At 39.5% G+C, this 14,858-nt stretch overlaps 1 protein-coding gene across 7 annotated transcripts in view; it reads left to right on the top strand.

Annotated features, from left to right (window-relative positions):
• DLG2 (discs large MAGUK scaffold protein 2) overlaps positions 1-14,858 on the top strand; it is an 812,656-nt gene that overhangs the window by 385,180 nt on the left and 412,618 nt on the right. For all 7 annotated transcript variants that reach the window (XR_014326386.1, XM_082844899.1, XM_082844903.1 and 4 more), the window contains one exon: positions 8,001-8,069. Coding sequence is in view for 6 of the 7 variants with exons in the window: in XM_082844899.1 (XP_082701025.1) it covers positions 8,001-8,069 (69 nt within the window). In the remaining variant the exon portion in view is untranslated. The remainder of the gene's footprint in view (positions 1-8,000; positions 8,070-14,858) is intronic.

Raw genomic sequence — 14,858 nt, forward strand, 5'->3', positions numbered from 1 at the left:
TTGAGCCTTGTTTGTGGTCTAGCATGTGATCTATCCTGGAGAATATTCCATGTGCACTTGAAAAGAATGTGTATTCAGCTGCTTTCAGGTTGAATGCTCTATAAATATCAATTAACTCCTCACAGTCTAGTGTTAATTAAGGCCTATGTTTTCTTATTGATTTTCTATCTGAATGATCCATCCATTGATGTAAGTGGGGTGTTAAAGTCCCCCACTATTATTGTGTTACTGTCAATTTTCTCTTTTATAGCTGTTAGCATTCGCCTTATGTATTGAGGTGCTCCTATGTTGGGTGCACATATATTTTCAATTGTTATATCTTCTTGGATTGATGCCTTGATCATTATGTAGTGTCCTTGTCTCTTGTAACAGTCTTTAAAGTCTATTTTGTCTGATATAAAAGTATTACTACTCCAGCTTTCTTTTATTTCCATTTGCATGGAATATCTTTTCCCATCCCCTCACTTTCAGTCTGTATGTCTCTCTAGATCTAAGGTGAATCTCTAAATAAATAAATAAAGTGAATCTCTTGTAGTTGGCATATATACGGGTCTTGTTTTTGTAGCCATTCAGCCAGTCTTTGTCTTTTGGTTGGAACATTTAGTCCATTTACATTTAAGGTAATCACTAATATGTATGTTCTTATTGCCATTTTATTAATTGTTTTGTATTTCTTTTTGTACACCTTTTTTTTTCTTTTGTTCTCTTATGGTTTGATGACTATCTTTAGTGTTATCCTTGGATTCCTTTTTCTTTGTATCTATTATAGATTTCTGGTTTGCCGTTACCATGAGGTTTTTTTTTACAGTGGTCTGTATATATATGCAGCTGTTTTCAATTGCTGATCTCTTCATTTCAAATGCATTTTAAACACCCTTGATTTGTACTCTCCTCCCCTCATGCTGTTTTTGATACCATACTTTACATCTAGTTGTTTTGTGTATCCTTTAACCACTTATTGTGGATACAGATGACTGTACTACTTTTCTCTTTTAACCTCCCTACTAGCTTTGTGTGTGGATGATTTCCTACGTTTACTGTATGTTTGCCTTTACAAGTGAGCTCTTTCCTTCTGTACTTTTCTTGTTTCTAGTTGTGGCCTTTTCTTTCTTGCCCAGAGAATTTCCTTTAACATTTGCTGTAAAGCTGGTTTGGCTTTACAACAATTCTTTTAGCTTTTGAAAGCTTTAAGTTTTAGCTGTGCTTTCTTTCCTTGGTTCTTTCCACTACACTTCTCAGAATTCCATCCGGCTGGCCTCTCTGCCTCAAGAAGTGAAAGAGCCAGGCAGATGTCACCTATAATTTCTTAGTCATGGTAGAACTAGCAGCATGCTATGTATTTAGCCAATGATACAGAAAGGATGAAACCTACTCGGTCCCAAGGGGAAGATATTTGATTTTTTTTTTTTTAAATACCACTTAGAAGCTATCAGGTAGCTTCTAATACCGACTGCAATTACTGCTTAAATGTTAGTATCAGGGTATAACAAAAATTCCCGTGCATCTGTAGGTCTTGACTGTCAGGTAATTCACCATATATGTCTTAGTAGAGTAAAAGGGTAATTACATGTTGTAAAAAGCTCTGTTTGTTCCAGATTTACATGCTAGGAGAAATTAGCTGACTTTGTGTAACACAAAAGGAGTCAATTTCTGTGAGCACTTCATTGGTACCTTTTGCACTTAATCTAAGTGTCACTAAAACTTTTAAAGGGACATTTTTGGAATAATTTGGGGCAGAATATTAAAGTAATTAGTTTAAGGTAGTGAAAAGTGAGATTACTGAATATTTCTTTGTTTTCATTATATGGGCCAGGTTATTGGTGAGGAAGCTATCAGTGATTCCAGTTACTCATTAATCTTGCTTAGTAAGCATCATTGATCTTTATCCAAGAAATGTTGGTACTCTCTAAACCAGTGGAAGATAAATGGTAAAGGAAAAGCCTGAACAGTTTAAACAAAAAAATACAATTCGCAAATAAGCACATAGAAAAGAAAAGGTCATTCTCATAAATAAAGAAATACTCATAAATCTGAGGCATCATTTTGTTGTACCTAGTATCAATTTTTTTTTAATTATAACAGCTGGGCTTATAAGATTGTGGTGAAACTGGCACATATACCTATGTTTTTAGAAGCAATAAAATGGTAGAAACTTTTGAAAAGTAATTAATAACATAAGTCATAAAACATAACCAAATAAATATTTCCATTTGGGGGAATACATTCAAAGGAGATTGTCAAGTAAAAAAAAAGTAATTGATCTCACTATGTTCATTGCAGCATTGTTTATAATATTAAAACAACAGAAATAACCCAAATATCCATTTGTAAAAGGATGATTAAATAAATTACATCTTCAGAGTAAGTAACATTATATAACACCAAAATAATAATTATGGAAACCTTGCCAGGAGTGATTAAATTATAATGTAAGGGGGGGAGGAGGAATGCAGATATGAAGTTATATATGGTCTGTGTATATTTAAAATGATATGAAACACATGTGGAAATACAGAGAATCAGTAGCATAGAGTTTAAAGTACATACACTTGGCAACAAGAGGGGCTTTAGTTTGAATTTTGGCTCCATATTTGCAAGCTGTTGTTTTCTGACATGTTAAGTTCTTTGTGTTTTCTTAAATATAAAATGGGGATTCTCATACCTTCCTTATAGGACAGCTCTGAGAATTACATTAGATGATTCTGTAAAGTCTGAGACAAGGCAGTGGAATTATATGTGAATTTTTTTTACTCTCTTATTTTGATTTCCATTAATTTAATTTTTTTAATTGAAGTATAGTTGATTTACAATGTTGTGTTAGTTTTGGGTCTACAACAAAGTGATTCAGTTACGTATATGTATATGTGAATATATATATATTCTTTTTCATATTCTTTTCCATTATAGTTTATTACACAATATTGAATATACTTCCCTGTGCAATATAGGGACATTGTTGTCTACCTATTTTATGTATAGTAGTTTATATCTGCTAATCCCAAAGTCCTAATTTATCCCTCTCTGCCCCCTTTTCCCTTTGGTAACCATAAGTTTGTTTTCTATTTCTGTGAATCTGTTTCTGTTTTGTAAATAAGTTCATTTGTATTTTTTAGATTCCACATCTAAGTTATATCATATGATATTTGTCTTTCCCTGTCTGACTTACTTCACTTAGTATGATAATCTCTAGGTCCATGTGGCAAATGGCATTATTTCATCCTTTTTTATGGATGAGTAATATTCCATTATGTATATATACCACACGTTCTTTATCCATTCATCTGTTGATGGACATTTAGGTTGCTTCTATGTCTCCGCTGTTGTAAATAGTGCTGCTATCAACACTGGAATGCATTTATCTTTTCGAATTAGAGTTTTCTCCAGATATACGCCTGGGAGTGGGATTGCTGAATCATATGGTAACTCTATTTTCGGGTTCTTAAGGAACTCCATACTGTTTACCATAGGGGCTGCACCAGTTTACATTCTCACCAACAGTGTAGGAGGGTTCCTTTTTCCCCACACCCTTTCCAGCATTTATTATTTGTAGACTTTTTGATGATGGTCATTCTGACTGGTGTGAGGTGATACCTCATTGTAGTTTTGATTTGCATTTCTGTAATAATTAGCGATGTTGAGCATCTTTTCATGTGCCTGTTGGCCAACCCAATATGTGTCTTCTTCGGAGACGTCTATTTAGGTCTTCTGCTCATTTTTTGATGGATTGTTTGTTTTTTTTGTTATTGAGTTTTATGAGCTGTTTGTATATTTTGGGAATTAATTGACCCTTGTCGGTCACATCATTTGCAATATTTTCTCCTGTTCCCTAGGTTGTCTTTTGGTTTCCTTTGCTATGCAAAAGCTTGTAAATTTGATTAGGTCCCATTTGTTTGTTTTTGCTTTTATTTCTGTTGCCTGTGGGGAGTGACCTAAGAAAACATTGCTACGATTTATGTCAGAGAATTTTTTTTATTGAAGTATAGTTGATTTACGATGTTGTGTTAATTTCTGCTGTACAGCAAAGTGATTCAGTTATACATATATACATTTTTTATATTCTTTTCCATATGGTTTATCACAGGATATTGAATATAGCTCCGTGTGCTATACAGTAGGACCTTGTTGTTTATCCATTCTATATATAATAGTTTGCATCTGCAAACCCCAAACTCCCAATCCATCCCACTCCCCTCCCCCTCAGCAACCACCAGTCTGTTCTTTGTTAATCTATTTCTGTTTTGTAAATAAGTCCATTTGTATCATTTTAGATTCCACATCTAAGTGATATCATATTACTTGTCTGTCTCTGATTTACTTCACTTAGTATGATAATCTCTGTCCATCCATGTTGCTGAAAATGGAATTATTTCATTCTTTTTATGATTAATATTCCAGTGTTGTGTACATGTGTGTGTGTGTATATATATATATATATATATATATGTGTGTGTGTGTGTATATACACCACATCTTTATCCATTCATCTGCCTTTGGACATTAGTTGCTTCCATGTCTTGGCTATTGTGAATAGTGCTGCTATAAACACTGGGGTACATGTATCTTTTCAAGTTACAGTTTTCCTCTTTTCCAGGTATATGACCAGGAGTGGGATTGCTGTATCATATTGCCAACTCTATTTTTAGATTTTAGTTTTTGAGGAACCTCCATACTGTTTTCCATAATGGCTGTACCCATTTACATTCTCACCAACAGTATAGGGGTGTTCCCTTTTCTCCACACCCTCTCCAGCATTTGTTATTTGTACACTTTTTAATGATAGCCATTCTAACCAGCATGAGATGATACCTCACTGTAGTTTTAATTTGCATTTCTCTAGTAATTAGCCATGTTGAGCAACTTTTTATGTGCCTGTTGGCTGTCTATGTGTCTTCTTTGGAGATATGTCTATTTAGGTCTCCTGCCCATTTTCTGATTGGGTCTTTTTTTTTTTTTTTGATATTGAGCTGCATAATTGTATATTTTGGAGATTAATCCCTTGTCGGTTGCATCATATGCAAATATATTCTCCCATTCCATAGACTGTCTTTTCATTTTGTTTCCTTTGCTATGCAAAAGCTTGTAAGTTTGACTGGGTCCCATTTGTTTATTTTTGCTTTTATTTATATTGCTTTGGGAGACTGACCTAAGAAAACATTGCTACAATTTATGTCAGAGAGAGAATGTTTTGCGTGTGTTCTCTTCTAGGAGTTTTACAGATCCAGTCTTAAATATTTAGGTCTTTGATCCGTTTGGGGTTTATTTTTGTGTATGGTGTTAGAGAGTGTTCTAATTTCATTTTTTTTACATGCAGCTGTCCAGTTTACCCAGCACCACTTATTGAAGAGACTGTTTTTTCTCCATTGTATATTCTTGCCTTCTTGTTGTAGATTAATTTTGACCATAAATGCATGGGTTAATTTCTGGGTTTTCTGTCCTGTTCCATTGATCCATATGTCTTTTTGTGCCAGCACCATACTGTTTTTATTACTGTAACTTTGTACTATTGTCTGAAGTCTGGGAGGGTTATACCTCCAGCTTTTTTCTTTTTCCTCAGGATTGCTTTGGCAATTCTGGGTCTTCTGTGGTTCCATATAAATTTTAGAGTTATTTGTTCAAGTTCTGTGGAAAATGCCATGGGTAATTTGATAGGGATCACATTAAATCTGTAGATTGCTTTGGATAGTATGGTCATTTAAACAATATGAATTCTTCCAATCCAAGAGCATGGGTTATCTATCTTTCCATTTCTTTGCCTCATCTTCAGTTTCCTTTATCAGTGTTTTATAGTTCTCAGCATATGTCTCATCTCCTTGGTCAGGCTTATTCCTAAGTATTTTTTTATGCAATTTTAAAGGGGATTTTTTTTTTTTTTACTTTCCCTTTTTGATATTTCATTGCTAGTGTAAAGAAATGCAACAGATTTCTGTATATTAATTTTGTATCCTGCAACTTTACCAAATTCATTGATGAGCTCTAGTAGTTTTCTGGTGGTGCGCCTTTAGGATTTTTCTCTGTATAGTATCATGTCATCTGCATATAATGACAATTTTTCCTCTTCCCTTCCAATCTGGATACATTTTATTTCTTCTTTCTTGATTGCTATGGCTGATTTCTATTAATTTTATAATGTTGTTTTTACAACAGAAAACATTTTAATAATTTGATATTGACCACCAAAGTTATAATATACTCACAAATCTACACCTTGTGGCATTGACTATATGGCTAATTGAAGTGATCTAAATAATTAATTATGCTTATTTAGTACTAAAGAAAGATCTCAAAGTGCACACTCTGCTAAATCATATGTTTATTTAACACTTATGTAGCTTTTACCATGTAAGACAGACAGACACTGTTCTAAACACTGTATTCATTGAATACCCTATGAGGAAGGTACTGTTACAGAGAACTTTAAGAAACTCAATCAAGGTCACATTGGTCTGTGTGGCAGAGCTGAAATTTGTACTCAGGCAGCCTGGCTACATGGTCCAGCTCCTCAATGCTATGCTGCCTTTCAGTTGGCCAATCAAAACACACTTAGTGGACATAAGTGATGATCGGCACTATGAGGGATGCCAGGAAACAAAGGATACTATCCTTAATTTGAAGAAGACCATTCTCTAGGCCTTAGCCATAGTCCCCAAATTCTGCTCTCTCAACCTCAGATAAATGTCATCCATGTCACAGCTAAATGCTAGTCACAGAGAAACACCTCCTCTCACCCATAATAACAAAAGTTCTGAATGAAAATCTGCAGCCTATTTGCTTGGCTCTCTATGGCAATGTCAGTGTTTTCAAAGTATGTGCTGAGAAGTCTTAGAATTGTGTGAAGTTGCCTCATGTTCTGCAAATATTTTACTCAAGTTTCTCTCTATACATATATTTGTATATACACACCTTTACACACTACATGTATATGTAACTAATGTTACAAATAAGTTTTTAAACTAATACTACAAACTAAAATTACACACTGAAATACCATTTATTGTATACTTTAATAATAGGAAACTCACAATTCATTACAGTATGCTTTTGGATTGTCATTGTGCATATCTCAGATGAAAGAGTCTCCCTCTATCTCTAATTGAAGAGTATTCTGAGATTGTAAGACAAATTCTTTCAAAGCCAAAAAAACTGTTACCATTTGGAAGGTAATATGATGGTTAAGAAGAATGGCACGTCTAGATACCATTTCGAGCACAGGTATTTACCACGTGAATTTGGGCAAATTTTAAACCTTCCTTACCTTAATTTCCTCATCTGTCAAATGGGACAGTACATACCTCATAGAGTTGTAAGAAATAATATACCTAGAAAAGTAACTCAGGCAATAAGTACTAGATACTACTATACATACAATTTCTAGTGCAAAGATACAATATAATTTCTAGTGCAAATACTTATCTATAAAATCAGTCTTACCTTGTTATCATGCAACCAAATATGGAATAACCTTAAGTTCTAACTAATGTTGATATGCAACTGGAAATCCCATTTTTCAAGTTTCTGTGTTCCTTCAACAGTTGAATTATTGTTATTTTTACAAGTATGCAAATAGAAACTAATAAATTTATACTAATTAAATACTACTACAATTTTCAAATTTGCTGTTTTAAAATTTTGTTAGAAAAAAATGTTCTGCCTTAAAAAAATAATATATTGCATCATAGTGAAATTTGTTTTTATGTTACCTTATTCCAAGGGGAAAATAATTACCTCTTCCAAATATATGTATTTATTTTCACGGCTACCCTTCATTTAAAGCTTGCTTTTGAATAATACATGTTGAAATCAAATTATAACGAAATATTAGCCCCTTATCTGGTAGAGTGTTATACTGTGGTGGACGCTTCTGCTTATCACCAAAGAACAGTCAGTTAATGTCTCCTGTATTTCTTCCAAGATTGATTCTTTTCATGACAATAAGACTATTAGAATGTGCAAAGATATTTTAAATAAATGATTGTGTTTGTTTTTCCTTTCTTTTCTTGCAGTCATTCCCAACACAGCACTACAACCCGCCAGCCTTCAGTGACTCTCCAACGGGCCATCTCCCTGGAAGGGTAAGACGATAAGAATAATATGGAGCCTTCTCTTAAACCAAACCGAGCACCCTTGTCACTTTGAGCATAAATTCTTTCCTTCCTTCCTCCCTCCCTCCCCACGTTACCCCTTTTTTTTCTTTCTGTTAGCAAATCTCTATGAAGCTTATGTTATATATATGCCAAGCACCGTGCGAGGTACTACACTGAACAAGTCAAATCAGATCTTTTCCTTCAGAGGACTCATTATCTATTGAGAGTGACAGAACTATAAACACACACCTGCACATAACAGTGTAAGCATCACACAGGAAATACGTATGAGGGATTAGTGAAGGATCCAGAAAGGATATCTGACCAAGAATGGGTATCAAAGAGGGAGGGGGGAAGAGGTCAGGATGGTTTCAGAGAAGATATAACTCTCAAGCTGAGAACTGAAGCATCTGTGGATATTTGCCTGACTGACAGATATTGGAAGGAAGGGTACTCCCTGCAGGAGAAAGAGCACATGCAAAAACATGAACATCTAAGCAGATTTCAGCAGTGATTTGGCGCAAGGTGTGCAAGGCAGGAAATGAGAATGGTGATGTTGGCTGGCCAGGCTTACGTGTAGAGGACTTAGTATTTCGTATTTCTAAATTCCCCAATCAGATAGAAGCTGAAGGGGCTGAGAAGAAGGAGTTAATATTTCCATCCACTTGCTTTATAATCGCAACTGATTTAATTGACAACACTTAATTGGTTACTGTATAAAAATTAAATCACTATTTTTCCAATATCTGTTACCAACTATGCTTTGTTCAACCCTATTTCTCAATGACAAGTAGACTTCCTTAATGGCATTTCAGTTAAAATCTCTATTATTTAGTCTATTTTAAAATCTTGTGTTTTCAGTCAAACCTCTGTCTCTCTTTCCAACATAATTAAGACTTGGGGTCCACCAAAGTGCTCTGGAGTTGATAGAGGAGTGATCTGCTCTCTCTCTCTCATACCACCCTCTAGATCTTCCTTTCTCTTAGATTTCTTCTCTGGTAGAAGTGAAGTTGTTTAAAAAAAAAAATGGGAAATGGCATTCCTCACAATCTCCTGTGGCAGTCCTCCTTTCTGTTGGCTATCACGGGTGGTGTAGCCTGGATGGGTAGAGAACCAAACACGCACCAATGCTAAGAAACTCAACTCCCCCAGCACGTGGTCCCCTGGGGGCATCAGCGATCTTTTCTACAAAACCCCCTGGCAGTAGCACACTGTAGTCCTCTGATGCACTCACCCACTTTGCCCCAGCTGCGTCAGTCCCTCCTCACAAGCACGTAGTCACCCTTTCTCATCTGTCCTCAGCAGCTTCAAATGTGAGCTTGCCGACATGAGCAGCATGCATCTTTCCTACCCCTCAGGTGGAACTTACTAGGGCTAGTTCTTGCCTCCTTTCTTTCTCCCTGCCTGACATTCTCATCTTCTCTCCCCAGGGCAAGTCAGCAAACTCCATGACCTAGTGGACATCCACTTGGGAGGGAGATGTTAGCCTTTCCTTCCTGGAACAGCATAAATCTTATAAACACCTCATGGGGTGCCCTTTCTTGCCTTTAGCGAAGGAAATCCACTGCATGTCCGCAAACCCATGGGAACGTGAGTGAAAGGAATGTGACCTCTGCATGAACACTGCCCTCCCCTCAAAAGGATACCTCCTTCTCTTCCTAGTCCTACTCTCCTGTTTTTAGCAGTAAAGAACATCAAACAATTTTAGCTCCTCTATTAAAAAAGAAAACAAAAACTGAGCTAGAAGTGGGGGAGGAGTCAAGATGGCAGAATAGGAGGACATGGAGGTCACCTCTCCCCATAAGTACATCAAGAATGGAACAATTCTGACAGAGCACCTGCTGAACACTAGCAGAGGACCTCGGACACCTAAAAGGACGAGAACAATCCCCATGCAACTGGGTAGGACAAAAGAAATTTTAAAAAGACAAGAGGAAACAGGACACGACCTGCACCCCTGGGGGGGGGGAACTGAAAGAGGAGAGGTTCCCACACCCAGGGAAGCCCCCTCGCTAGTAGGGAGACCAGCTGGGGAGCTTCAGGGGCTCAGAGGATAGCACAGCGACCAGCCTGTGGCAGGCAGGACAGAGTAAGACCTACATGAATGTTTGGTGCCACAGCCCGGCACGTCCCAGCCTGAGACATGTGTCTGCTGGTGCGGACAGAGGCTGGGTGCTAGAACCTGGGGTTTGGAGAGCAGACCCAGGGAGGGGACTGCTGTTAGCTGCAAAGAGAGAGCCTGAAGGTATGGGAGTACAGAGCTCTACACGCGGGAATGTTTGTGGAAGAAGCCCTGGCCGCCATTGCAGCCCCCTTCCCCACGTGCCAGCCCCTGCCTCCCCGGGCACTAGAAGGGGCTCCTGCCTGAGCAGGCTTGCAGGCCTCACCCTCCTTGGCCACCGCCTGCAAGAGCAGGCTCACTCACCCCCACAGCCCAAGCAGGCTCATGTGCCCCACCCATTGCGGCTGCGTCCTTCCCCCTGCCCACCCCAGCAGGCTGGCATTTGCCCCACCTGTTGGTGCCTCTGACCCCATCCACCTAGGCAGGCTCTGGGGCAAGCCTCGGGAACAGACACTGGTGGAAGGCCCACATGCAGAGGTGGGGCTGAAACCACAGCTGAGCCTCATGGGCCATGCAACTAAGGAAGAAGAGCGGAAATCTCTCCTCACAGCTGTGGGAACTGCGGATTTACACCCCAGCTGCCAGCTTTGTAAACTCAGCACCTGCAGAATATCCAAATGAATGAGTGCTCCCCCAGCTGAGATGGGTCTAGCTTTAGCAACTGTGGGTTTGTGGGCACATACACATGGGGACTAGACCGGGCCAGAATCTGAGCTGCCTCCATAACTCCCACAGCAGGTCCTGGTGCACAATTACTGCAGTCCTGGGACCTGACTGCAGTGGATCTGTGCTGGTAGTCTGGTGAAAACAGCGCCTGAAAGACACCAGGGCCAATTGCCGGCATACCCTTTGTTAAGGTGGGTCTGAGAGCAGTTCCAGCAATAGTATAATTTATGAGCCAGCACAACAGGTGAAAAGTGATGCAACAGAGCACACTCACGGTTGAACAGCTCTGGAGGAGGAAAACCCAGTGGCTTCTCTCCCAGAGAGAGTGCTCCAATCCTGCCTATGTCACACTGCAGGTCAGAAACACAGCTCAGAAACAGATCTCGGGGCCTCTACTCCAACTGGAGAGCAGACCCTGCCCCTGACAGGGCAGTGACAACCTCAGAGCAAGGGGAAGCCCCCCATTCAATATCCAGTGCAGGCTCAGGTCACCACAACATCAGTCACTCCTCTTACCAAGGGGATAATGGCCAGCATACACTGAGGAAAGAGGTGGCAGACAAGCATATTAAAAACAGCTCTAGCACCAAAAAATATTAAACCCACTTAGGCTATACAGGGACGTTCCCACATAAAAATAGCCCTACAAGACAGTCTGAGGGTCAGGCATCGGGAGAAAGAACCGCCCCCCCAGAGCATTTGGCTTTCAAGGCCAGTGGGTCCTGAGTGCAGGAGCTCCACAGGACTGGGAGAAACAGAGACTCCACTCTTGGAGGGCACACACAAGTTCTCGCATGCACTGGGACCCAGCACAAAGCAATACCTCCATAGGAACCAGGGCTAGACCTAACTAGGGGTCTTGGAGGGTCTCCTGAGGAGGCAAAGGTCAGCGGTAGCTCACTCTGGGGGCAAGGAAACTGGTGGCAGAGGCCCCAGGGAACACTGATCAGCATGATCTCTCCCAGAGGTCCCATTTTTGGCACCAAGACCTGGCCCCACCCAAAATCCTACAAGTTCCAGAGCTGGAATGCCTCAGGCCAAACAACCAGCAAAACAGGAATACAGCTCCACCCATCAGCAGACAGGCTGCCTAAAGTCATACTGAGCTCACAGCTACCTCAAAACGCACCCCTTGGCACGGCCCTGCCCACCAGAGAGACAAGACCCAGCTCCACCCACCAGACAGCAGGCACCAGTCCCTTCCACCAGGAAGCCTGCACAAACCCCAGGACCAACCTCACCCACAGGGGGCAGACAACAGAACTAAGAGAAACTATGATCCTGCAGCCTGTGGAAAGGAGACCACAAACACAGAAAGGTAGACAAAAGGAGATGACAGAGAAATATGTTGCAAATGAAGGAACAAGATAAAAACTCACAAGAACTAAATCAAGAGGAGATAGGCAATCTACCTGAAGAATAATTCAGAGTAATGATAGTAAAGATGATCCAAAAGTTCAGAAAAAGAATGGAGGCACAGACTGAGAAGATACAAAAAAAATGTTTAACAAGGAGCTAGAAGATTTAAAGAACAAACAGAGATGAACAACACATTAACTAGAAGGAATCAATAGCAGAATAACTGAGGCAGAAGTGAGCTAGAAGACAGAGTGGTGGAAATCACTGCCACAGAACAAAATAAAGAACAAAAAATGAAAAGAAATGAGGACAGTCTCAGAGACATCTGGGACAACATTAAACGCATCAACATTCACATTACAGGTGTCAACAAAGGAGAAGAGAAAGAGAAAGGGCCTGAGAAAATATTTGAAGATATTATAGCCAAAAACTTCCCTAATATGAGAAAGGAAACACTCAAGTCCAGGGATTGCAGAGAGTCCCATACAGGATGAACCCAAGGAGGAACACAGACATATATTAATCAAACTGGAAAAAATTAAAGAGAAAAAATATTAAAGACAACAAGGGAAAAGCAACAAATAACATACAAGGGAATCTCCATAAAGTTTTCAGCAGAAACTCTGCAGGCCAGAAGGGAGTGGTAAAATATATTTAAAGTGATGAAATGGAAAAAGCTACAACCAAGAATACTCTACCCAGCAAGGCTTTAATTCAGATTTGACAGAGAAATCAAAAGCTTTACAGACAAGCAAAGGCTAAGAGAATTCACCACCAAACCACGTTTACAACAAATGCTAAAGGAACTTCTTTAGGTGGAAAGAGACCAGCAACTTAATACAACCTTGTGTGTATATAGACTGCTATATCAAAACCTCATGGGGGGACTTCCCTGGTGGCACAGTGGTTAAGAATCCACCTGCCGGGCTTCCCTGGTGGTGCAATGGTTGGGAGTCCACCTGCTGATGCAGGGGATGTGGGTTCGTGCCCCGGTCCGGGAAGATCCCACATGCTGCGGAGTGGCTGGGCCCATGAGCCACGGCCGCTGGGCCCATGAGCCACGGCCGCTGGGCCTGGACGTCTGGAGCCTGTGCTCCACAACAGGAGAGGCCACGGCAGTGAGAGGCCCGCGTACCACAAAAAAAAAAAAAAAAGAATCCACCTGCCAATGCAGGGGACATGGGTTCGAGCCCTGGTCTGGGAAGATCCCACATGTGGCAGAGCAACTAAGCCTGTGTGCCACAACTACTGAGCCTGCGAGCCACAAGTACTGAGTCCACGTGCTGCAACTACTGAAGCCCGCATGCCTAGAGCCCACGCTCCACAACAAGAAGCCACCGCAATGAGAAGCCCACACACTGCAACAGAGTAGCCCCCACTTGCCGCAACTAGAGAAAGCCCATGCGCAGCAACAAAGACCCAGCACAGCCATAAACAAACAAACAAGTAAACAAACAATTTTTTAAAAAAAAGAATAAAACTTAAAAATTTTAAAAACCTCATGGGAACTGCAAACCAAAAAACTACAATAGATACACACACATACACACACACACACACAAGCAACCCAAACACACACTAAAGATAGTCATCAAATCACAAGAGAACAAAAGAGGAAGGGAAGGAAAAAAAGCTACAAAAACAAATTCAAAGCAATTTTTTTAAATGTCAATAGGAACACACATATTGATAATTACCTTAAATGTAATAGGAACATACATATTGACAATTACCTTAAATGTAGTTGGATTAAACGCTCCAACAAAAAGACATAGACTGGCTGAGTGGATACAAAAACAACACCCGTATATATACTGTCTACAAGAGACCCACTAGGGACACATACAGATTGAAAGTAAGAGGATGGAAAAAGGTATTCCATGCAAAAGGAAACCAAAAGAAAGATGGAGTAGCAATACTCATATCAGACGAAATAGACTTCAAAATAAAGACTGTTACAAGAGACAAGGAAGAACACTACATGATCAATCCAAGAAGAAGATAAAACAATTGTAAATATGTATGCATCCAACATAGTAGCACCTCAATATATAAGCCAAATGCTAACAGCCATAAAAGGGGAAATCGAGAGTAACACAATAATAGTGGGGGACTTTAACACCCCACTTACACCAATGGACAGATCATCCAGACAGAAAATCAGTAAGTCAACACAGGCCTTAAATGACACATTAGACCAGATGGACTTAATTTTTCCATCCAAAAGCAGAAGAATATACTTTCTTCTCAAATGCACATGGAACATTCTCCAGGATAGATCATATATTGGGCCACAAATCAAGCCTCAGTAAATTTAAGAAAAATGAAATCATATCAAGCATCTTTTCATACCACAAGGCTATGAAATTAGAAATCAATTATAGAAAAAAACTGTAAAAAAACACAAACACGTACAGATTAAACAATATGTTACTAAACAACCAGTGGATCACCAAAGAAATCAAAGAGGAAATCAAAAAATACCTAGAGACAAATGACAACAAAAACACTATGATCCAAAACCTATGGGACACAGCAAAAGCAGTTCTAAGAGGTAAGTTTTTAGCAATACAATCTTAGGAAACAAAATCTCAAATAAACAACCTAACATTACAACTAAAGGAACTAGA

Source organism: Leucopleurus acutus (genome assembly GCF_964270905.1).
Source record: "Leucopleurus acutus genome assembly, chromosome: 8".
Taxonomy (NCBI): Eukaryota; Metazoa; Chordata; class Mammalia; order Artiodactyla; family Delphinidae; genus Leucopleurus; species Leucopleurus acutus.